The sequence below is a fragment of the Coffea arabica genome, chromosome 9e (assembly GCF_036785885.1).
Source record: "Coffea arabica cultivar ET-39 chromosome 9e, Coffea Arabica ET-39 HiFi, whole genome shotgun sequence".
Lineage (NCBI taxonomy): Eukaryota > Viridiplantae > Streptophyta > Magnoliopsida > Gentianales > Rubiaceae > Coffea > Coffea arabica.
In genome coordinates, this window is record NC_092327.1 from 35,033,415 (window position 1) to 35,059,431 (window position 26,017).

The 26,017-nt window shown below is 35.2% G+C and overlaps 2 protein-coding genes across 3 annotated transcripts; one reads left to right on the plus strand and one right to left on the minus strand.

Annotated features, from left to right (window-relative positions):
• Positions 1-284: 284 nt before the first annotated feature.
• LOC113709787 (uncharacterized) lies at positions 285-4,192 on the minus strand. Its single transcript, XM_027232644.2, has 7 exons — positions 2,618-4,192; positions 2,262-2,352; positions 1,974-2,131; positions 1,798-1,849; positions 1,618-1,697; positions 1,072-1,165; positions 285-994 (listed from the first exon to the last, which is right to left on the minus strand). Exons 1-7 carry the CDS (start codon positions 4,190-4,192, stop codon positions 285-287), a joined length of 2,760 nt encoding a protein of 919 aa, XP_027088445.2.
• A 6,536-nt stretch (positions 4,193-10,728) lies between these two features.
• On the plus strand, positions 10,729-25,699 carry LOC140014765 (protein CHROMATIN REMODELING 4-like). 2 transcript variants are annotated; one of them, XM_072066126.1, is made up of 11 exons: positions 10,729-11,519; positions 12,637-12,925; positions 13,285-13,386; positions 13,500-14,255; positions 15,709-15,813; positions 15,970-18,864; positions 19,836-19,984; positions 21,230-21,344; positions 22,406-22,488; positions 22,743-23,391; positions 23,474-25,699. In XM_072066126.1, exons 2-11 carry the CDS (start codon positions 12,710-12,712, stop codon positions 25,505-25,507), a joined length of 7,104 nt encoding a protein of 2,367 aa, XP_071922227.1. In that variant the 5' UTR covers positions 10,729-11,519; positions 12,637-12,709; the 3' UTR covers positions 25,508-25,699. The 2 variants fall into 2 exon arrangements, with proteins under 2 accessions (XP_071922227.1, XP_071922228.1); XM_072066127.1 differs by having other exon boundaries at positions 10,910-11,163.
• Positions 25,700-26,017: the final 318 nt, after the last annotated feature.

Sequence of the window (26,017 nt, forward strand, 5' to 3'; positions counted from 1 at the left end):
AATATAACAAGAATGTAATCAATTTATCTCTGCTTGTAAGGATAAACCAAACCTTACAAAAATTTCTCAAAATTGATTGAAATGCACTCATCTTTAAAAAACTACCTCAAGAAATATTGGCCTTAATAGTGTTGATGCAAGTAAGGAATTATGGTGCCTTTTCACTACATTCAAGCCTAATTATCCCTAAGATATAAGGCATTACAATGAATGAGGCTATCCATATGCCCCAAAAAGAAAAAAAAAATAAAATGTCAATAGCTCATTACAACTTATGTAAAATCTTATGTGAGGTCTCTAAAGAGATTAGTCTGACGACCAACCTTAACAGGCAACCCAAAATTTTGGTAGACTCTAATTTCACCTCCAAGAGTTGCTGCCACAATGACTGCACCCCAAGCAGTGGCTTGAACAGTATGACTTCCATTACTGTTTCCCAAATCAAAGGGAGACCACGAGGAGGACCAATATTGAGAATTTGAAGAGCTAGAAGCTGAAATGGAAGGCGAATCACCATATTTAATTGATGGACAAGCTGATGTAAATGATTCACTAATACCAATTCCTGAATCTATACGAGAGGAATTAGAAAAATTATCATCTCCGCAGCTAGTGGATCTTTCTAGCATGTTGTTGTTGTTGTTAGTGTTGTCATCATCTCTTTTCTTGGGAAGAGGTGGCAAATGCCTCTTACTACTTTCTTCTTTGGTAGGAGAGCGTGCAGGAGATTTTGGAGGTAGAGTACTGCGTTTCGAATGCCTTTTTGAATGTATTTCAACCAATGGTGGCTCCTGCTTTATGGTGCCTGACCATGGGATTGCAACCGAGACATCTCTACATTGAAAATGCTCATGAGATTGGATGGTAACCTTACTCTTGCCTTTTAGATCTTGGCGCTTCCAAATATAGACTTGACTATCTTCGCTTGCACTTATTATGTACTTTCCATCAGGACTGTATGCAGCTGGAATTTGACTATTAGTGTTTCGGAAACCTGTATCAAAGAAAAATTATTGTCATCAGTTCATAAACTTTTTATATTTTAACTATTTAAAGTATATGAGAGGCTACCTTTGAATTTATGAGTGACAGCTAATCCATCTAAGATCTGAATCCGAGAATCAGCAGAACTAACCAATAATTCAGTTGGATTCCACGGAGCAAACTGTAAATAGAATAGATCGGTTACATTGTTTGCAGCTGTTTATTGAGGGCAAGGGTTGTAGAAATTGAATAAATTGTACTCCCTCCGTCCCACTTTGATAGTTCTAATTCTTTTTTCACACAGTTTAAGAAAAAATAGTTAATTTTGTTGGAACAATCAATTTAGGTAACTATTTTCCTAAAATGCCCTCACATTAATTAGAGTACAACTTTATGGGAACTTGAATTGATGGTAAAAAAAGAATTAACTCTCATTAAATATGGTAGGTTTATAGTAACAACAACTTACATTGAATAAGGGTATTTTAGGAAAATTAAAATACAACTACATTTTTCAATTGGAAAGTGGACTACAATTTGGGACAAACGAAAAAGGAAAATAGGACTATCAAAGTGGGACGGAGGGAGTACTAGAATATAATAGAATTTAGTACAATAAAAAAAAAAAAGTACCTGGAGACCAGTGACCTTTTTAAATTGAGATTTTTTCTTGTTCTGGAGTTGAATTTGACCATTCTGCTCTAATTTGTAATCTTGTCAAACAAAAAACTAAACTAACATTATTACTATATATGTAGAACTACATTAACTAATTGATAAGATTAAAAATAGAATTAGATTGATCATTCGTACCGGTAATATTGTAGGATCGACAGCTTCCCTTATGAGAACCAATTATGGCACCCTTTTGAATTCAAAATAAAAAGTTCAGTAGTAAGTTTGTATGCTTGGTTCTTTAGTTATACAAAAGTAAAAAAGAACTAGAGAATCATGCATAATTATGAGACATGTATTCAAAGGATTATTACCTGGCCATCAGGAGTATAGCAAGCAGCGGTGACCATTTCATGAATATCAATCCAGTCCACCACTTGACGGTCAGATATATTCCATATACGAACCTTTGCATCTAGGGAACCACTGATGAAATAATCATCATCTACTGGATTGAAGTCTATGCATGTAACTACACACAATTTATTCATCAAAAGAAAAGAGAGTCAAACAAGGTTCTACTTACAATTTTTAGAAACAAGTGCCATTGATCTTTGCAAAATGTCAGAATGATCAAAAGCATGGCTTTCTTGACACCTTACCATAATCATTGTGTGCAAACATTTTTAAACAACTTTTTGTTTCCATGTCCCAAAGTCTTACAGTCTTGTCCATTGATGATGAAAGCAATTGCTACAAGGAAAACACAATCATATATATTAAGAATTATATATTGGAACCATATGAAAAATAAAATTTTCTACAATACTTCTTTCTTAAACAATTCCTTAAACCTATTCTATAAGTAATGGCTATGGTTTTTTACTTTAATACTAGACTAATTTTCTTCGTCTTGTGATTAAAACATGGCTACATAACTTCACTCTAATTTTAAATAAATTTTTTGAACTAGAAAAAGAAATTTAAGTTTTAAAAATATCATTCTAACCAAACAAACCTGATATCTTGACCAAGAAAGATCTAAAACATCATCTAGGTGACCACTGAAAGTGCATGTTGGTTTCTCTGAAAGCGCAAACACGGTTTCTGGTACGTGAGCATAATCAGGGATGGAGTTACTCTTTTTTTTATTTATACTTTTTCCCTTTTTTCTCTTTTCTGATGGCATGGGAGTAATTTCAGCTAGAGGAGGCCTATCTGTAACATTTGAAAACATTGGATGAACAGGTGTGCTATTGATAGATTTCACATCATCAAGTGGTTTCGTCGACATAACTTCACATTCTTGTACTTCCCATACATGGATTACTCTATCTTCTCCTGCACTCGCAAGGTAACGTGAATCTGTGCTAAACTTCATGGTCCATATAGATCCCTCATGTGCTTGAATTTCTTGACATAGATGCAAAGCTGTATATTCCTTGTATGATTTTCCAGTCTGATGCACTTTAACCCATTGGGAGGAATTTTTGCTAGTTTTCTGGTCCACAATTGAAGGACACTCTCTTTCTTTATCAACCTTTAATCCACTCATAGAATTTGCTACTCCTTTAATGTTCTTTAAAAGAGCAGCGCCCCTTCTTTTGCTATATCTGAAGCTTTTACTAATATATGAATTTGCTGAAATTCTTTTGCTCTCATCATCTATATTTTTTGAGAAATTTTCCCGGCGCATCAACTCTTTCACAACAGGAGAATATCCCACGGATTTCTCAAATTCCTCCATGGTAAGCTGCTTTCCAGTTTGAACATCACTGAGCTTATTCCACATCCCTTGTTCATTGGACTCTTTAACAATAAATTCCTTTCCCGTGTCCAAATTTTTTATCAAAAAGAATGAGCCAAAGCCACTATCGAGAAATATGGATGATAGTAGCCCACTATTAGAAGATTTACATACCATTTTTGTAGAAGATACTCTGACAGGATGTGCATAAGGATATAAACCTGAATGGGCTGTTATTAGTACGGATAATGTTCTAGTGAGGCGTTGTTTAGAGACTGGACCAATTAATTCTTCTTTTCTTTTCTTAGTATTTGCAGAAAATGCTTCAATATCCCCATCTGATCTTGATCTCACCAACAGAATTGGAGTTGAATCTGGAGTTTCTTGCTTTGTTTTATCTTTCAAAGGAGAAGAAAATTCAAACTTTCTTGTAGAAACCTGACCAGTATCAGTTTTTCTGGAAGTTGTTTGGACAATCTTAGCACTAGCAATTTTGAGAAGATTCTTGTTGCTTGACAACCCCATTCCGTGAAAAAGGCGCTTACGGCGCTCCTTGATATCTCCTGGCTCAGCCATCCACATGCCATAATCTTCCAACACGGGAGCAGAATTCGTTGCCACTTCAAAATCACGAAAATTATTGATGGGAACATAGGACTTTGATGAAATGCAAGAAGCAAAAGAAAGACGGCTGTCTTCAAATTTTTCATCATTATCTGATCCTGAGGACACCAAATCTAGAGGAACAACTGATGATATCCTATCATGGGATTCGAAGAATTGATCATCATCATCATCATCTTCTCCCAAGCCATCCCAATTCATCGTTAATGTTCTTTTGTACATTGTAGCACATTAGTTGAAAGAAAGTTTAACAAATTAAATCAAGAAAGAATTGGGAAGGAATTCATAGAACATATTTAATTTAGCGAATCTCTTCTTTTCCTCTATAGATCTAAATGGTATGGGACCGAGGAAGTGGAAGAGAGAAAAATAAGGGCCATGACCTCAATATTTTAACCGTTTGTGTACTAGTCTAATTGGTTGGAGAGAAATAAACGATCAATAGAGGTCGTTACCTCTCCTCACTTCTATTTTTATCTATTCTATATGTCTACATGGCAATAATATTTGGTTTTTACATTTTAACATGTTTATAATATTTATTGTTGATAAGTAAGTAACTAAAAATAAATTATGCAGTTAAATGTGTAAGTGAAATTAGCATATGTAACATTTTAATAAAGACAAAGAAAAATTATCATGTAATAAGTAAATACTTAATGAAAAATTTTACGCATGCAAAGTAGCATAAGAAGAATACATGGTATGCTACAAATATTAATGGGAATAACACATTTTGTTATATTTTGATTTATACATTGTTAAATAAGGGAAAGATTCCATATCTAACTTGTAATTTGAAGTAAGGCATTACTTATAGAGTAAATCTTATATATACTGATATTGTATACACTATCACCGCTGGATTTATGATATATGTACAAAAGTTGAATTTTAAATTCAAATTTTGCATATTTGTCATTCATTCAATACTAATAGTGTATAACCATCATTGTAGAAAAGATTAATCCTTACTTTATAACTTATTTAGTTATAGTATTGTTTTCATTTTTAACTTTTATGATTTAATAAAATATTATATTGAATAAATTTTGATTTTGATTTGAATTTAACTTAATTAAAACAAGGATCTATCTAATGGCATCGGCACCCATTAAGATGTACTTTAGGTGTTATGATTTTGAAGAGGCAAGATTAATCATGGAAAGTATATAAATGTAAGGAAAGATAATAATTGTTAGTACGTGTATATATATGGTAGGTTGTGTGAAATTTAGGTATATTATCCTTAAAAACAATATATTACTAGTAATTCACCTGTGTATTTGCAGGAGCACTTTTTATGCTCTAAAGTTTTTTTTTTATTTTTTCGAACAAAAATTGATATAAAATAGCTCAAAATACTATTTTATAAAATTTAATATACTAATTGTAACACAAACATTTAAATTAAATAGATTAAAAATAGTTAATTTATGATAACTTAATAATTCGTTTGAATCGAATCTTATCCCATGATTCAATTATGTTTAATCTAATTAATGATGGTATGTCAACATATGAGTAAAGAATATATATTAGGAAATAAATGCACTTAATATTTGATTCTTTTACTATTAAAAATATTTTAAAAAGCAAACTTTAAATCATAAACTTATTATTTATCAAATTATTAAAAACTAACAAAACAAGTAATTTAGTAGAACATTTATAATCCAATGTTTATATAGATACCATTTTAGCCTACATTGAATTCCACTAGAAAGAGAGTACAAAAATAAAAGAATTTTAGGAATAGAATGATTATTTATACAATCTAAGTGGACTTGTATGAGTAATATACTAAAATTGAGGAATATAAATTCATTGAAAAATGAAAATTGTCAAACGTTTAGAATTGCAAATGAATAATCAAGTCAAATGATAGAAATATAATCAATGTAAATGAAGAAAATTTTAAAAAATAATGTTGATTGATTTAAAAAAAAGAAAAGCATAACTATCAATGTAAACATATATAATGTAGGGAATTAATAGATTTAAATTTGCTATAAATAAGGAAGTATTAGAATGATTAAAAAAAAAGTTTGTCCAAATTTTAGTAATGATAATAAATGATCAATTCAATAATAGAAATGGAGAATGTGATTGTACGGAATTAAAAAAGGAAAGCTATTAACAAAAAATAAGACAAGGCATAAATTATACAAATGTATGCAAAGTAGGTAATTAATCGATTGTTTGAAATTTACTATAACCAATAAAGTAATAAAGGACTATCATTAATTGTTATAAAAAAAATCCACCAAGAAGTATAAGCAAACACAAATTTTTCCTACATAGCAAAATAATAAAACTTCTTCCTCTTAAAAGCTCGGGATAACTATTTTTTTTTTGGAATAACCAACTTAGTAACCTATCAAAGGAAAAAAAAAACTTCGTATGTAAGCATCAATATAGCATGCTTTGTCCAAATTTTAGTAATGATAATAAATAAATAAGCCAATAACATGAATAGAAAACGTAATTAAAGAGGATTAAAATGAAAGATATGAGTTGATTGACAAAAAAATAAATAAGGTACAATCAATACAAATTTATATAGGATAAGTCATTAATAGATTGGGTAAAATTGACTATAAATAAGAAACTGCAAAAAATACTATATAATTAATTGTTACAAAAAATCCACAAATCTATAAATGGACACACTTTTTTCTTCTAATTTAATTTGCCACATGGTATGAGAATAAAATGTCCACTGGGCAAAATATGGGAATAACTAACCCACCAACTTATCAAATCGAAATTGAACATTGTTTTACTATATTTATATGGAGTTTACTAATGAGTGCCAACTTAAAATTCACTTATCATGCCATGTATATATATATATATATATATATATATATATATATATATATATATATATATATATATATGGAGTTTACTTTTCCTATTTAATCTTACCTATTTTCTCTTGTATTTATTTACTTTTCCTAATTTATCTTACATTTCTATAAATATGACACCTAAAATATATCTTAACGAATGCATAATGAGCATCAGTTAGGCAGACACGATTTATATGTATATCATTGTTCAATTTTTTTTTTGAAATTTGCTACTTATAAGTTGTAATGATTCCTTCATACATATAGGAAAAAAGTTTTATAAGTTTTTATTCAGTAAATAGAGTATATATAGTGTTTTAATATATGCTTTTTATTTAAATTATAGTTTTCTTAAAAATATCTCAATTATGAAAATCGAAACTTTATCCCTTAAAAGTAATTTATTGAATTTTGTAGTACATTTTTCATATGTTTGCTAAAAAATTTTAATGAGTGATTGTTAAATAAACGCAAAAGTTCAAAGCAAAGATGTATAAAACAATATAAGATTTATTAACAAGAAAACATGAAGATAACAAAATATAATGAAACCAAATATTAGCTTGAAATTATTAATAAGAGATGTAGCAACTCTTTATAGTGGCTTACAAGATAGAAGATGTAAAAATAAGAAATTTCATGATGATAACTGATGTTCACATACCGAAGTTGTCCTCTTACACTGCAAATTTACAATTCATCACAGTTTTACCTTTTAGCACTCTAGAATCTATCATCTATTAAAAGACAACTATGTTGACTTTCCTATATAGGACAAATATATTGACTTTCCTATAAATATCCTCCATTATCCGACCTTTTCCTTAATCTAAAATTCTTAGTATTATCCTAAGATTCTATGCCAATACACTTCTATCACTTTACTCTCCCTCGTACCTTTATCAAAAACTAAAAATAAAATATTCTTGAAATAACCCAATTGACAAATTTATCTACATAAATTCTACACTTCTCTCCTCTTATCATTTGTTTCCTTTTGCGCCAAATCTAATTAGTTAACTCTTTTCTTATATTTTTTATTTTTCTTACCAAAATGAAGCAATTCCTAATTTCATTGTCAATCTTAGCAAAATTGATAGTTTGTATCATTTTTAGAACTTGTGATTGAATGGAGAAAAGTTAATTGTTAGAATAATTTTAATTTTTTTAAAATTATACCTCTATTGTGAATTAACTATTTCTAATTTCTCATGCTTATTACATTAAAATTTGCAAGAGTTGTAATTGTTGATAATATACCTATAGTAAAAATTTGTGCATGTCTCCTTCTGTGCTTCTCAAGGATGATAATGGAAAGTTATTGGGGGAAAGAAAATAACTATAATTGACTTGTGAATTTTGTGAGATGGGAAAGGTTAGGGCACAATGACAGTGAAACATATTCTTCAAAAAGTTAATAAGAGACAGTAAAGCAGAAGAGGATAATTGTGAAGTGCAATTATCATTTGACTTTCATGAAAGATGTCAAACTAGTAAATTTTTTATCTTTGGAAAAATGAAATTAATTCAAGAATAACTAAATAAAAAGTATACATGTATATCTAATGTAGATACATATTATGGAACTTCTCTTGTTGCTATAAATTGTACAAAAAAATAACTAATTAGAATCAACAAAATTTACCTTTTGATAGATCGTCAAAATTTTTCTCCTATTTAAAAATATGAATTTAGGCATAATAGTGCACAAGAATGTATAAAATTTGATTTATCCAAATTAGAATTTAAACTTAGGTAAAGTAATCAAATAAGAATACCAACATAGGGTGCACACATGCTCATATTATTCTTTATCTTGCTCTTTTGGTATTTTAATGGTGGAAGAAAAGGAAAAACTAATATGAGAAAGTTTTGAATACTAAAGTTGACAAAAGTTGCTATAATGATCAATAGGATGTAGCATAAATTTTCTATTTTTTTTCACTAAAGGGTGAACCAAAGCCTTAAACAAATTATTTTTCCTAGAGAATTTGTTCAACACGTAACACAATCTTGAAAGACATTAATTTAGAGGTCCGCTTCAATTACAATACGATTTGAGAGTTCAAGATTTATTAATTTCATAAATTGCATATTGAATCCATGTCAAGATCTCTAATGTAGTTGTTAAATCTTACCAATGTATAATACTTTGCTTATCAAATCTTGTATGAATTTCTATATGTTTCTACTCGATTTTTAAAATTGTTGCTTAATACATACAAGAACTTAGATTTACTTTGAATGTAGATTTTCTTCCAATTCAACTAAGTAATCCAAATCTCTTTTATGTGGTTCATGTTATTCTAAAATGCAATATTTTGTAGTTAGTATTTCATGTATTGTCATTTGGTTTTAAAATTTGATACTAAAATTTTATTCAATTTATCTATTCATCATAAATCAGTTGCTTTATTTATTTACTTACAAACATTGTACTCAAGAATATTAGATGGAGTACTATACTTATTCAAAGAAAAAAAGGTACAAATGTTTATTGAATGCAATAAATAGGATAATAGGATATTATTTTAGGAAAATATCTTTATTATCTAGACTCATGGCATCCAATACAAGATGAAGTAATGAATCCTAAAATGAAAACCTAATCCTTTTTTTAACTTCTTATGTGTCATTTGGAGTAGTTGATTTATACAATATGATTTACAGTGTACTAGGTTGACATCATTTCAACACTCAACATTTTTCAATTTAATAAATATGTTTGTGTAATAGATAATATTATTATAGAAATTCTAAAGGCATTGGTATTTTCTTTTACCTATCTTTCTGAACTACTGCTTACAAAAAAAGATATAGACTTTTTTTATACATATATATGGATAGAAATTTCTTTGTTTGGTGGATATTTATGTGTACATCAATTGCATTCATCTACTTTGCATTTGCGCATTCTTGTCCAAGAGCTATAAATAAAAGTTAGTCTTTCTTTTTCTATTTTGTTTAAAGTTAGTCATTTTAACAGGTTGGTTGAATTTATTACCTAGAGTTTCTTTTTCTTTTTTCTTCTTTTAGTTAAAATACTACTACTAATTTATTTCCCAGCCTAAGAAGAAGCAAAATTATTTTTTAACATTTAATTCTTTTCCTTAACATAACTTCAAACCAAGTAAATTCTTTTTTTCTTGGTCTACAAGAATTTAAAAACTTAAAAGTACAAGTAATTTCTTTGTTTTACTAGTAGTGATATACAAAACTTTTTATTATTGGAAAGCTAGGAGCTCGTTTGGGTTGCTATTTTATGAAACTTTTGTAAAACATTATACTGTAGTAATTTGATATACGTGAAATAAAAAAATAATTAAAAAATATGTTCACAAAAAATGTAAACATTTTTTGAAAAATAAAAGCAATCCAAACAAGACAAATTTTGTGCTGATGAATATATGTAATCTAGTGTATTTGTGAGGGCATTCGTGTAAAATCACATATGTGTTTCATCATGCCAAAAATGCAAGTTTAGCACATACAAAGTCATGATGGCCTTATTTTGTGAAAGAGGATAGCAGCAGTATCTTTCTGGTCACTTTCAAGTCCCTAACCTTCCTAATAGGCCCCATGTTAACAGTATCACAAAATCTTTCTACCCCTTTTTACCCAAATTAGCTTGCCCTGGAAATTATGTTGATTAGTTCCCAGTTTACAAAAGTTATTTAAAGTTACTTTACCATTGAAAACTTGCCAAGTTTCATTCACTTCACAAATGACCAATTATTACCTAACCATCATCTGTATGGTCAAACGGATGTTCTGTCCATTCAAAAACCTCTTCTTCTGTTGTGGGTTTTTGTCGATTTCTTCCAACGAAGTGAAGGAGACAATAAAAAAAATAGAGAAAAGAAGAGAGAGCAAACGACAGTTGTACTACTACAAAACCAAAGGCTGCAACAAATGCAAGAGCCACTCAAACGTAGCCTTCCCACTCCCAGTAATCAATGGCGGCTATTATGATCCTACAGCCTCCAAGCAAAAAAGAAAGGAAAGAAACAAAAGTAACCCACGAAAGCATTCATTCAATACATATGCATATATGCCAAGAAACAACACATCCAAACCAATTGTCCTTCAATATGAAAACGAGAACAAAGGCCACCTCTTCCAAAAATGTGACGAAGGAGGGCCAGGCCATGATTCCCTCCCTGCTCTCGAGGGGAATGAGGAAAATGGGCTGGGAGAAATCCCAATGAGAAAAGCATGAGGAGAGATAAAAAAGAGAAGAAGGTAGAAGAGAGGGGACGGAGACAGGCGTCCAGGGGTGCCACGTGGTGGAACCTGATTGGTCTGAAGGTCCTGGCTCTTCCCTCCACAACAACCCATGTATGTTGTCAGTCAGTGTGCGTTGTGTGTGTGTGTGTGTGTGTGTATGTGATGACCTATGACCCCTCCGTCGAATCCGTATTTGTAGCATTACACTTTCCTTTTCTCTCTCTCTCTAAACCTCACTTTCTTTCTCTCTCTCTCTCTCTCTATATCCCCCTTTCTATCTCTGTCTATTTATTTAAAGTCGTTGCCTCTTCCTCTTTCTCTCTCATCGTTCTCGTTTTTCTCATTAACCTAAGAAGCTCCTTTGCCCCCCTTTTGCCGTTCATTCTCTATTGTGGTCTATCGATTAGCATTAGCGAGATTGGGATTTCTGACCAAATTTGTGCTATTTTGGTCCATTTGATACATGGGTATGTGTTAATTTCTGTTTTTGCTACTGTTTTGTTACTTAAATTTTAATTTGAGCTGATTTTCAGGTGTTTTAGTGTTAAATTTGATGTGGGTTCTGTTGTTTTTGATTAGTTAATAATGCTTTTCAGTTTGAGCTTGTGAGTTTGTTCTCAAGTTTTGATCTTTATGTTGCTCCTGAGGTATAAGTGGAATGAGGGGTTTTGGGGGTTTTGAACTGGTTTGGAATGTACCGTGTTAGTAAAGTCATGATTTTTATGCTTTAATTCAGTTTTGCATGCTGTGATTTTTTGTCCGTTAAATTGTTTTTCTGTATCAAAAAGTTTTACTTGGTTTTCACCTTTGTATGGATTTTTAGATGGTCTCGTAGATTCAAAACTTGTGCATTTGGACATTTTGCTCAGGCAAATCAAATTTCCATTTGTGTTGTTCATTGATTTGGAAACTTTAGCTATCATAAATTAGCTTTGCACATTTGGAAGTTGATTGGATTTTTAGAAACAGTACATTTTCGCTAAATGTTCATGAGGTGTTGGAATTCTGCTGGAATTTTAAGTGAAATGCAAGTTTCCATTGCCTAGAAGATATTTGGTTTATGATGCCTCATTTGTCTAGCGAGTTGTATATCCTTCCAATACTCACTATATTTACTTAAATGCGCCTGCTTTTCATGTTGTGTATCTCATTCAGTTCATATCCAGTGGATATTGTGCTTTTTATGGAAGGGATGCAGCGCCCTTTTATTATTTGGTTGATGTAGCTTATTGAGTAATTTCATTATCGAGTTAATCCAAGCCACATTGTAAACCTTTTTGAAACTCTATTTTCTTTTATTTCCATAATTGAGTTCCTGCTTTAGGTTGAGACTCCTGAAGAAAGAATCAATGATAGAGATTCTGGTGCAACTTTCTATGAAACTTGATGTCTATTGCACTAATTTAGGCGTCCATTTGAATACAATTGCCATTTCTAGAGATATAAGCTCTCAAAGTTCTATGTGCTTGCACATCTCAGCAAACTACCCCCCCCCCGGGGGGGCGGCCCTGCCCCCCGACTAAGGGTTTTTATTACAGCTATTCTACATGAAATTGGTCTAATGCGCCTTAACAACTTTTGCAGGGAAAGAATGTGGAATTCAATGCTTGAAGGATTGGTTGACTTATAACAGCTCTCTTGTTAATACTGCTGAACAATGAAGGAGAATGGGTCAATGACACATAAGATGCTTAATGGGAACTGGGTCTCAAAGCGCAAACGTGGAAAGCATCCAAGTTCAGTTGATAAATTCAGTGGCAAGGAAAGCAAGTCGAAAACCTTGGAATCTCCATCAAGTACTTCATCACAGCAAAGGCTAAAAAATGAAAATACTTCTGATCACTTATCTAGCAAGATAAAAGGGAATGATGGGGTTAGTTCCTGTTTTACATTACTGATTTCCACCATCTCCTTGTGCTCAGAGAAAAGGAATGATGTTTTAGAGCAAAAGATTCTTTTGAGAGAACACATTACTGATTTGCAAGGAGAACTTGCAAGATGAGAAATTGTATTTCAATTGGTCTTTCTGTAACCTCTCTCTATAGCATACTCAATACCTTTCCTGTATTACTTCTGGCAACTTTTAGGATGTTTACTTTCACCTTGTGCTTTTCTGTCTACTGAGCTGTACTCGATGGATATTGCTTTTTAGAAGTTTAATGCTGAAGAAATTATAGTAGATTTTATGAACTGCTTGTTGATATTTATTTTGGATTTTATTCTGTCATCCAGCACTATTATGTATGTGAGATCTGTGAACTTGGTGGAACTTTGATTTGTTGCGATAGTTGTCCAGGGACCTTTCATCTCCGATGTCTAAATCCTCCTCTAAAGGTATGTTTAGTTGATTCAGGGTAATGTTTTTACTCTGATTAATTTTTCTTCCTTTTTAGTTTTGTATGGCACATAACTTCACATTTTTTTTTTTTCGATTCTGTTTCTTTAAGAGAATTCCAAGTGGGAAGTGGGAATGTCCAAACTGCCGTCAAGAAAGTGAGCCTACAGAGCCAATTGTCCATCAAGATCCTATCTCAAAACGTGCAAGGACAAAAGTTACCATCGGAAAATCTAAAGCTGCTAAAAAGTCATCTGACAATAACAAGAAGTCCCAGATTTTAGGAAGCTCCATTCTTGGAAAGAAGAGATCACCAAGCAAGGAGAAATTTCCCTCATCTCATCAGGGGGTTGAAAAGAAGTTGGAGTGCTCTAATGATTTATCACGTAGTTCCAAGCCAAGTCATCCATCTCGGGATGGTTCCACTGAGGGTACTTCATCAAATGGGAGTGTAGACAATGACAAAAAGCCGGAGGTTTCTCTTGCAAAAGCACCAGCAGAGACTACACCTAATTCTTCTGCTAAGAAAGCTTTATCTTCATTCAAGATTTTGAGTTCAAAGATAAAGAAAGGGGCTTCAGGAAAAAAGCATGAATTCTCTTCTGTCCTTGCGCTGGAAGCTGCTAATCAAAAATCCAGAAAAAGAAATCTTAAGTTGAAAATTATTAGCACTAGTAAAAAGCGGAGGACTGACAAGGACAGTTGTGTTGCAGATTCTTCTAAAAAACGTAGATTCCAAGCAGCCTCTGCATGTCCTGGAACTAGTAAATTGAAAGTGAAACACAGGACATTGGATCATGAGGCTTCTGTATCTCTGTCTGAGGAGGGTATTGAAACAGATGTAGTTAATCTTGACCTGAAAGATGAGGTACTGGATCCCTGATTCTCTGTTGTTCATCTTGATACTTATTCCTATCTTAAAGTTTTGCACATTGACGATGCCTTTTTCCTGCTGTTAAGAGAATGGTAATCATGATCAAGTCGTCGTCTAGTTTTAGCTTTTGATTGCCTCTGCTGACATTTGTTTTTCATAATCTTGGTTTGGCTGTCTACTTGAACATGGCAAACTTTTTGGGAGACGTCATTTCATATTGAATTTACTTTACTGTATGTGCTTCAGACGTTAAGCACCTTGCATGCAGAAATCCTTTTTATCTGGCTTTCCTACGTCTTCTCCCTCCTTTTCTTTTAGCCTAAAACAGGGCAAAGGTACTATGTATTATTTTGAATTAGTTTACGGTTTCTCTCTGTTTTTAAAGGTCTCAAGCATTTCCGATAAGTGTATGCCATTTTTGAGTATTTGGTGTGTTAAGTGATATTTAGTGTCTCATTGAACCATGAGCACTACTAGATTCCAGCAGATGCTTTATTCCTACAGTACTTGATGCACCTTCCCCCCTCCCCCCCCCCCCCCCCCTTCCCCCAAAAGGAAAATGTCATGGTACATTTATTTTCTCTTTAGTTACTTGTTATGAGTCAAAATGTTATTCGTGTTCATGTATGCCACTGGTTTTTATCCACCAACATTTTTATTGTCGATTTATCATGTTTAAGACTCCTTAGGCCCAAATTCAGCTTCACATTGACTTTTTGATCAAGTTTGAGGCACACAAAGAAAGGAGCTTCACCCATTCTTTATAACTTTTTGGTAAGCATCCTGGGCACATTAGAAGACCTTCCTCATACCTCTCTGTTTTCCTGGGGTTGGATTTGGTGGATATTTGAGGGGAGGGAGTATGAGATTGGTCAACTTCACTTCAGTGTCTACTGGTTGAAAGCTTATTCTAGCTTTGTTTATGTGGGGGTGAAGCGTAATATCCTTATGCAACAGTTTGAAGTGTCAATCCATCTTAGAAATGTAATAAAAGAACAAGTAATCCACGAATGGTGAAACACATATTACTATATCTTGCACTTTGAACTAAATTAGCTAGTTTATCAGCAACAAAGATTAGAGTTTTCTGGGTGTTAAAAGTACCAGAATTGGTGTGTATCCTTGCATTTAATTGAGGACTCATTCTTGCAACTTGATTGTATCTCCACCCACTCTACAAAATAAAGATGGAAAGGATTTTCAAAAGTTTTACTCCATGTATTAAATGTCCATAATCACCATAAGTTAATGCATAAGACACCTTGTCTTGGCAGTTTATTACTCTGTGAAATTCTTTATCTTCCATTGAATGATGCTTTCAATCTTAAAACCACTATTTTGGTAAAATGTTCTATAGGAGCAACCTTCGTATACTTGCTGTTCTCTGTTTTACATTTATACCATCCTTTTTCAACTTCTGTCATTGTGTTATTACTTCCTGATGCAGATGGTTTCTGAGCATCCAGCCCATCCATCAAATGCATTGCCTTCAGGAGGTAAAATTGCTGTCGGTCCATTTACAAATGCTGTTACTGTTCCCGACTTTCAGCAGGTACGTACTTTATAAAGGAACATTTAGATTTACTGGTTTACGGAATTACCATCAGGTATGCTGTTTGTGCAGTTCCAGACTCTCTGACCACACAGAGATAGAACTTATTTGGGTGCTATTGACCTAATTCTATGATTTCTTTGTCGGGTTTTGCAGGTTCATCGGGTTTTAGGTTGTCGTATTAAAGTGGATAAGACAGTTTCTTCTGGAAACCTTCCTGTGATGGATTCAGATTCCCTGTCTCTGGAGGATTCACATGTTCCAGAAGATCCAAATAAACAGCCTGAGGAAACTCCTGCTATGTTAGGTATTAAATTGGATAAGACAGTTTCAGCTGGAAACGTTCCCATGATGGATTTAGATTCCCTGTCTCTGGAGGGTTCACATGTTTTGGAAGATCCAAGTAAACAGCCTGAGGAAACTGCTGGTATTCTACCTACAAATGGGACCAATGCAGATGACTTTGCAAATGTCTCTCTGGACATTGACAACCTTTCTGGTGTAGAAAAGAATAGCAATTCTAGAAAGGATAATCTGCAAGTCTATAGAAGATCAGTGACTAAAAAAGTTAAAGAGGCAAGTGGCATGGTTTCAGTGAATAAAGATTCTGAGTCCTCTGGTTTGAAAGCAGTGAATACTAGGAATCCTGATGACTCCTTTGGAAATGTTGGAGGGCTGTTAGGGACAATGAGAAGGTCTCCAAGGGAGAATGCTGATGTTAGTTTAGAAGCTGATGGTGAGAACAGCATCTTGAAGAACTCTGAAATACATCCTTCTCATGAGGTTGAAGGTTCAAAGGAGGAAGTTAAAGATGCTAGCGCAAATTTTGCTTCTAACATGATTGTGAAGGAGTCAATTGTAACTGCGTCCTCCAACCAAGTTAGAGACACCTACGAATTTCTGGTAAAATGGGTAGGAAAATCTAACATCCACAACACTTGGATCCCTGAAACTGAGCTGAAAATACTGTCAAAAAGAAAACTGGACAATTACAAGGCAAAATATGGGTTAGCAACAATAAATCTTTGTGAGGAACGGTGGAAACAGCCTCAACGAATAATTGCTATTCGGTCTTCCCAAGATGGTTCATCTGATGTTTATGTAAAATGGATGGGCCTCCCTTATGATGAATGCACATGGGAAAGAATGGATGAACCGGTGATATCTAAATCATCCTTTCTCATTGATAAATATTATCAGTTTGAAAATCGAGCTTTGGAGAAAAGTGTTTTCAAGGATGACATACGGAGGAGAAAGAGTGATTTGCAACAAAGTGAGATAGTTACAATCACAGAGCAGCCTGAAGAGTTGAAAGGAGGTTCATTGTTTCCGCATCAGCTAGAAGCATTGAATTGGTTGCGCAAATGCTGGCATAAGTCCAAGAATGTGATACTTGCTGATGAAATGGGGCTCGGGAAAACAGTGTCGGCCTGTGCCTTCCTATCATCGTTATACTATGAGTTCAATGCTTCGCTGCCTTGTTTAGTTTTGGTTCCTCTTTCTACAATGCCTAACTGGATGTCAGAGTTTGCACTGTGGTCCCCTAATGTTAATGTTGTGGAATATCATGGGTCTTCCAAAGCTCGAACCATAATCCGAGACTATGAGTGGCATCCCAGTGAAAGTCAAAGCTTGCAGAGTAAGAAATTAGCTTCTTATAAGTTCGATGTCCTCTTAACTACATATGAAATGGTTCTTGCTGATTCCTCTCATCTTCGTGGAGTTCCTTGGGAAGTCCTTGTGGTTGATGAGGGACACCGCCTGAAAAATTCGAGCAGTAAACTATTTGGCTTGCTCAATACATTTTCTTTCCAACATCGGGTGTTGCTTACTGGTACTCCTCTTCAGAATAACTTAAGTGAGATGTATAACTTACTAAATTTTTTGCAACCTGCTTCATTTCCTTCTCTATCCTCATTTGAAGAGAAGTTTAATGATCTCACAACTGCGGAAAAGGTGGAGGAATTGAAGAAACTTGTTGCCCCGCATATGCTTCGAAGGCTTAAAAAAGATGCCATGCAGAATATTCCCCCCAAGACTGAACGAATTGTTCCAGTTGAGTTGTCATCTATTCAAGCAGAATACTACAGGGCAATGCTTACAAAGAACTATCAGATTTTGCGCAACATAGGAAAGGGAGCTCCGCTGCAGTCAATGCAAAATATAGTGATGCAGTTAAGAAAGGTTTGCAACCATCCTTATCTCATGCCGGGCACCGAGCCTGAATCTGGATCTGCTGAGTTCCTTCACGAAATGCGAATAAAGGCTTCATCAAAGTTGACTCTGCTGCATTCAATGCTCAAGTTGTTATATAAAGAAGGCCATAGGGTCCTTATATTCTCCCAGATGACGAAGCTTCTTGATATCCTTGAGGATTATTTGACCATTGAATTTGGACCGAAGACATTTGAGAGAGTTGATGGATCTGTGTGTGTCGTTGATCGTCAAGCAGCAATTGCACGTTTTAACCAAGACAAAAGTCGCTTTGTATTCCTCCTATCAACACGCTCTTGTGGCCTTGGGATCAACTTGGCAACTGCTGATACTGTCATCATTTATGATTCTGATTTTAACCCGCATGCAGATATTCAAGCAATGAATCGGGCTCATCGTATTGGCCAGTCAAATAGACTTTTGGTGTACAGGCTTGTTGTACGTGCTAGTGTTGAAGAACGGATCTTGCAACTTGCCAAGAAGAAATTAATGCTTGATCACCTTTTTGTCAATAAATTTGACTCACCAAAGGAGGTGGAAGATATTTTGAGATGGGGAACAGAAGAACTTTTTGGAGATTCTTTAAGCGTGAATGGAAAAGATGCAGGTGAAAACAATTGCAGCAAAGATGAAGCAATTGGCGAAACAGAACACAAGCATAAAAGGAAGACTGGTAGCCTTGGTGATGTGTATAAAGATAGATGTACAGATATAAGCACCAAGATTCTGTGGGATGAAAATGCTATTCAAAAGTTGCTTGATCGTTCAAATCTCCAGTCAAGTTCACCTGATAATGCTGAAATGGAATTGGAGAATGACATGCTTGGTTCAGTAAATGTATGAGCTAATACTCTTGTCCTCATGTTGTCATTATATTTTACACTTCAAGTTTTGCGTGTGGATTGCTACTATCTCTAAAAATTATTGAATGTTTGGCTTAGGGTCACCTTATGAATTGCGAAATCATGTTTTTGGATCATGGAATCACCGCAACACTGAACCACTATATCAACTTTATCGTCCTTCATTTTGTTTTTTAGATGATTTAATTGTTAGCTGCTGGCATTAGTTAAGCCCTTAAGGTTATAGATAACTCTTGAAGCATATGGTTCTCCCTCTCTTTCTCCCTTCATGGGCTATTCTTGTCTCTCTTAACTTATATACCATTTAATTATGCATGTCTAATATCTCCCTTTGACACCCAAATATGGAAGCCGAGTGGTCTTGGCAGTGTGTCTTCTTTTTTTTTTTTTTTTTTCACAATTAGGGTACATATGTCAATTATAACTGGAAGTGATTAAATTACCTTTTTTCTTCTCCTTCTGCCCTTCTTTTTCAAAAAATGACTAGAGCTTATGCTTATATGCTTTAAGAGTCAAGTTAATTATGAATTACATTACAGTCTCACCATTTGATAGCAAAATCTATACCCAGAACCCAACTCTGACATTGTGAACCATATTAGGTTTGAATGTAAAGAATTAGCTCATTGTAACTTTTCTTGTATAGTAATATGAATTCATGTTTTAGTGATCTTTCTGCTCCACAAACCATCTCTGTTAATTTCACAGAGCTCCTCTTCCTTGCCTATATTACTTTCTTCTTATTAAAGTCTTTCAAGAAAACTTGAAAATGTTCACATTTTATGTATATATGTTTCCTCAATGTCTTGTGCTTATTACACCTGCTTAGCATTTTTGGATGTTTAAATGTTTCACTGTGTAGCTATAAAATTGTAAACATATTGAGGCAAAATTAATACCTTTCTATTGATCTGATCTCTCTGATTTTTCTGAATTATCACTCAGTGGAATGATGAGCCAACAGAAGAACAAGCTATAACAGCACCTGTTCCCATGGTGACTGATGATACATGCATAGAGAACTCTGACAAGAAAGTGGATAATTTAGTGGGTATTGCTGAAGAGAATGAATGGGACAGGCTTCTTCGAGTGAGGTAGGGGTCCATTCGTCTTGTCATTCCACCTCTGTGTTCCTTGCATGGTATAGTGTAGTTCTATGGTTCATTTTATGTAATGTCACTTTCTGGGCTCAAAGTTTTGATGTTGAACAATGTCCAAAGTTTCAACCAATGTAAGAAGAATGAATTACAGACACTGTCCTTTGAATCTCTTTTTGGGTTTGTCTAATAGCACTAGTGCAGTAATGCTAAAGTGCATCTTAATTGACAACTAATGAATCAGACTTAATTTGGAAACTCAAAATCAATGATCATCAGCCAATGTTTAAGCAGCATAGAAATCTACTTCAGTCCTAAAAGAGTCTGGCACCATTTCTGCAGCAATTTGGCTTCTCAATTTTTATAGATGGTTGAGGCTAGAAGTTTCAGTTGATGTTAGTATTAGTGTCCCTCATAGATGTACTTGAAATAATAAATTTTAAGGGAGGCAAAAGTATAATGAGGACCTGATATTTATCAAATATGTGATTACAGTAATTGGTTGCAACTTTTGTTGCTGCAAGCATCTAAACAAAACTGCTATCAAGATGGTAACAGAGGAAGAATCCTAAGGTCCTAACGATGATTGATGAGATGGAGTCATACCTATAGAACAGATTGTTATCTGGACCTTCTTGAACAGGGATTATACTCTAGCATGCAGGCTTCACAAAGAACATTAAACCAAATACAACTCTATTCTTCTTTCTGTTTCTGTTTTTCTTTCTTCAAATCAAAAAGATTGACCAATGCAAATTAAAGATCAAAGGTAAATGTTGTAGTAGGACTAAGGGTATTGTGGTGATACTGCTTATACTTTTGAATGAGAATATAGCTCAATTTGGTTTTATTCAATAGCTAGCAAGCTGTCCAATAAAATCTTGTTCAAGTCCGTAATAGTATGTCCATGTGCTTGGCTGAAATGAAACAAAACTGTTTGGCCTATGAAACAGCACTTCAGCATATAGTTATATTAAATTGCTCTTTCTTTTTCGAGTACTTGACCTATTAGATAGAGTAGTGGCTCCAGAGAAGGATCTTGCTTTTATTATTAAAGAATAGATATCTTTCCATGATAAGTTGAGGCATATTCTGTTTACTATAATTTAATAGGTATATATTTATGAGTTATTATAGTAGCATAAATTATGTGATTTCTTATATAAATGCATTACCTGTAAACTGTTGATTTCTTGGGAGGAATCTCATATCCTGGTTCCATATGCTGTCTGGAATTTATAGGTGGGAGAAGTACCAAAGTGAGGAGGAAGCAGCTCTCGGTCGAGGGAAACGCCAAAGGAAAGCTGTTTCTTATAGAGAAGCATATGCTCCCCACCCTAGTGAAACATTGAGTGAGGTAAATCTTGTTCTTCTTAACTTCTCCTCTGTGGTTTTCATACTTTTAAGTTACATAGAAGTTTCTATTGTGAAAATTTATATTGCTTAGAGATGCACAATTCAAGCCATAGTCAGACCAGTTGCACCTGTCGTTTGACCATATGCCGATGCTAGTTTTGAATCTTTTATTCTTGGAGCTATTCGGATCTAATTACTTGTTAATATATGTATTTTGTTTCCATTTATTTCTTGTAATGTTGAGTAAAGAAAAGTGGTAGCACAAAGTGTAACTTGGTCATATTTGATGGGCTTTCTGCCTGACAAGCATTTCAACATCTAATGGACTGTTGAAATATCTTTTTACGAAGGTAATACTACATTTTTTTGGGCTCTCTTTTTTTTTTTTTGCTGGGGGGGGGGGGGGTGGTGGTGGTGGTGGCAGAGAGAGAACTCTTGCTTTCTTGAACTTGTGGAGTTCAATTACCAAGTTATTCATCATGCCTTGGGATCTACAATGGACCGTCATTTAGGAAGCTGCACTCTCTGTAAGCTGGACTAGCTTTTGGTGGTGTTGCTTGTTTCACTGATTAGTTTTAAATTTCTGGTGCATCTTTTGGTTTCTTTTAGATGCTAACCTTTGCTAGTGTTTGGCAGTTTATTCTTACTGTCATTGGTTTCTTTCATCTTTGTCATCGGGAAGCACCATGAAAATACTGTTGAAATGAAAGCTAACCTATTTTATTTTTTCTCCAATTCAACGCCCTGCCCCCGGGGGGGGAGGAGGTGGGTGACAACCACCAACAAGGAAAGCCTACTCACAAGGTCCCATGGTCACTGGTTGTTGGAAGATTATGTTTGTGTGCACATATCTGGAGGTTGTTGTCTTGTCTATCGGCTATTTCAGAAGCACATCAATAATGTGGCTAAAACAAGCCATCTTATACCTGATTCATAATTGAAATCTTGAAGGGAATTGCATTGCTGTTGCAGACAGACAATCTTGTTTCGTTTGTTAACAAAGGGAATTGTGTAATTGCTTTGAGCTTTATCTTAGTGGTTCTTTATTTCATGACCTTACAGAATGGGGCAGAAGATGAGCCAGAGCCAGAACCAGAACCAGTACGGGTGTACACTGCAGCAGGACGTGCTTGGAAAGAAAAATAGTGAGTTTATCATTGTTTAGTATTTCAAATGTTTTACTTTTGGCCGATTTTTATGCTTTAAATGTAGAGGTCAATTGCTTTCTGAACATACATGGCAGTAAACTGTGCAGCAAATATTGTTAAACAATATTAAGTTGCAATCTCTGTGATTAATTTGCCTAGTCAGATAATATAGTTAGCACACTGGTGTTTTGATGCTGTAGATTTACTTTGTGTTCAAGGTTTCGATATTAAATTTGCTTGTTCCTTTGCAGTGCAAGGCTTAGTGCTAGACAGAAAGCACGTCTAGCTAAGGCAAAAACTGATAAGGCATGTGGTTTTGGGGGACTATCCAGGCCAGAGACGCTTCCTCCACTCACTGCACCCAATGCCCAGGATGGACACCAAAAGACTGCATCATTTCTGCTTGTTGAAGATAGTGGTTCTGCAATAGATTTTGTAGATAAGAGATCAGTTCAAATGCCTGAGAGAACAAACAAGATCGAAAATCTGGGGAAAGTACAAAAGCCAAAATCAGATGTTCTACTAGATCTTCCAGTCAAACCTAGTGTGCAACAGTTCCCTTTTGGATCGCCATTCAGTCATCAATTACAAGGGACGAGTTTTATGAGCTCAGCACCCAGCAACAATTTGTTGCCAGTTTTGGGACTGTATGCTCCTAATGCAAGTCAAATGGAGTCATCACAGAGGAATTTCTCTAGATCCCACTGCAGACAGAGGAGGCCAGACTTTGGACCTGATTTCCCATTTCCTGCAGTTCCTTCCTCTGGGTGCATGAATGCTATGGGTGTTAAAGGACCTGAGACCATCTTAGGTGGATACCAGTTGCCAGATCTTTCATGTGATGGTTCAGAAAAACATTCAAAGCCCAATATCCCAAATAGTTTTCTCCCGTCCAATCTGGTAACCCCTCTCTCTCTCTCTCTGTATCTCTCTCTACAACTTAGTTAGCTTTGTTTGCTCACCATTCCTACTGAATTTGCAGCAACCTGCACTTGATCTTAAAGGAAAAGGTCGGGTGGATGATTTTGATAATTCTGGTGCCTCCTTTTCTAGCTTTCGAGAAAAATTGTTGCTACCCAAATTCCCTCTGGATGAGAGTCTGCTGCCAAGGTATCCATATCCAACCAAGAACCTTGCGCATGCACCCCATGATATGTTTCCCAGTTTGTCACTGCGATCAAAAGTTATGGATGCTAACTATCGTCCTGAACTACCAACTATGCCATTGTTGCCAAATCTCAAATTTCCCCCACAAGATATATCCAGGTATAGTCAGCAAGAACAACAGAAACCTCCAACATTGGGATTGGGTCCAATGCCACCTTCATTTCCATCTTTTCCTGGAAATCACAGAAAGGTGCTTGAGAACATTATGCTGAGAACAGGATCTGGATCAAGCAACCTGCTCAAAAAGAAGGCGAAAATGGATATCTGGTCTGAAGATGAACTAGATTATCTGTGGATTGGTGTTCGAAGACATGGACGAGGGAATTGGGATGCCATGCTACAAGATCCAAAGTTAAGATTTTCCAAATATAAAACTGCAGAAGATTTGTCAGCAAGATGGGAGGAGGAACAGCTCAAGCTCTTGGATGGCCAAGGATTTCCATTCCCAAAGGCATCGAAGCCTTCAAAAGTTGCAAAATCTTCCTTACTTCCAGGCATATCTGATGGGATGATGACACGAGCTCTGCACGGAAGCAAGTTAAGTGGGCCATCGAAATTTCAGAGTCATATCACAGACATGAAGTTGGGATTGAGTGATCTACCTTCCAGCTTGCAACATGTAGAACCTTCTCGTAATCTAGGTCTTCCTGGTGATCATATTCCACCTCTTCCGCCTTGGAATATGGACAAATCATGGGCCAACTTTTCTAGAGACTTGATGAGTGGCCCCTGTGATGGATTGATGTCTTCATCAAGTATTCCTAGAGACTCATCATTCCTGATGAATGCATATGGAGCGAGCGGCTTGGCTCCTCTTGGTTTGAAAAGCTCTAGCAGCTTGGGTCCTTTTGGTTTGAATAGCTCTAGCAACCTTGATTTGGAAGGAACGGAGCATGAAGTTGGTGCTGATAGATCTGGGAAATTGCCAAGCTTTATGGAGAAACCATTAAACATTCTGCCTGATTTGCATAACATAGGACCGGGTGAATCTTCTGGGTCAAAGTTGTGCTCTGATTTTAACAAAGTTCAGAGCACTTGCGATTCAAAGGGTAAAGAAGTGGTTGAGGAATACAATTCTTCAAGGAGTAGTCTGCCTCACTGGCTTCGAGAAGCAGTGAATGCTCCAGCAAAATCCACTGAGCATGACCTACCGCCAACTGTCTCTGCCGTAGCACAATCAGTTCGCCTGTTATATGGGGACAAGAACTCTGCGATTCCTCCATTTATTGTCCCAGGCCCACCTCCATCCCGACCAAAGGATCCGTGGCGAAGCTTAAAGAGAAAGAAGAAACAAAGATCTCGTAAAGTGAAACAATGCAAGCAGGATGTTGCAGGAACCCTCGATGATGTCCAGAGCAGCTTCCTGTGTGAGAATGTTGCTTCAACTTCTGCTTTGCAAGAGTTGCCATTTCCTCAGGTTCCAGTATCAGTAGCTTCTACTACAGGACATCCTTTTGTTGAACCCCACAGCAGAACTCCACCTTTGAGCCTCGACATGATGAATCAATTATCTTCATCAACAAATACAGCTGGTGAGAAGAAAATGGCTACCCAGTTGTCACCTTCTCCTGCAGTGCTTCAGTTGGTTGCGTCATGCACTGCACCAGGTCCATCAGGAATGGCAACTTCAACTTTTGCCGACCAAGGAAAACACTTGGATGGCCAGGATGAACAGTCAGCCGAGAAGGTGAATGAGAACATGTGGGGTCAGGGTAAACAAGATCAATCTGAAAGTCACGATTCCAGCAAAACTCAGTCTGATCCTGCTCGAGCTAGGCAGCCTGATGGATGTGAAATGTCATCTGAGGGAACTGTCTCAGATCACCGTGCAAGTGATCAGGAATCATAGACTGTATCTGGAGAATGTCAGTCAATTGGGATCTGGACATCTACTCCATGTAACTAAAATTATAAACCTGTAGTATTTGTCAAAAATTTTTGTAGCCACGAAGGTTTTAGTCTTGAGCTTTTAGGATGTTTTTCACCATCGTGTATAGCTTATATGGGTAAGGTTTAAATATAGGATGCTAAACTTGATACATTTGCCTGTTTATGATTCCTTTTCTTTACCAGCCCTTCACCTGCACTCCTTTGCCCAGAGCTGCCCACCAGCACCTGAACCCAGAAAAGAAGGAAAAAACCCTCTTACCCTCCACCTGTTACGTTTCTGTGGCAGTTATTTATTCCTGTCCCTGATTATAACTTTCTGCTATGATGAATTGAATCCAGCTGACTTTATCTTCGAGACTAAACTTAGTCGTTTGGCTTTTGGGGTTGTTTGCCTATTCATAGCGTAGAGAGTTTTGTTAACATTCCTTTCTGGTAATGGAAATGCTTGTTTCAAGTACAGGGAAAATAA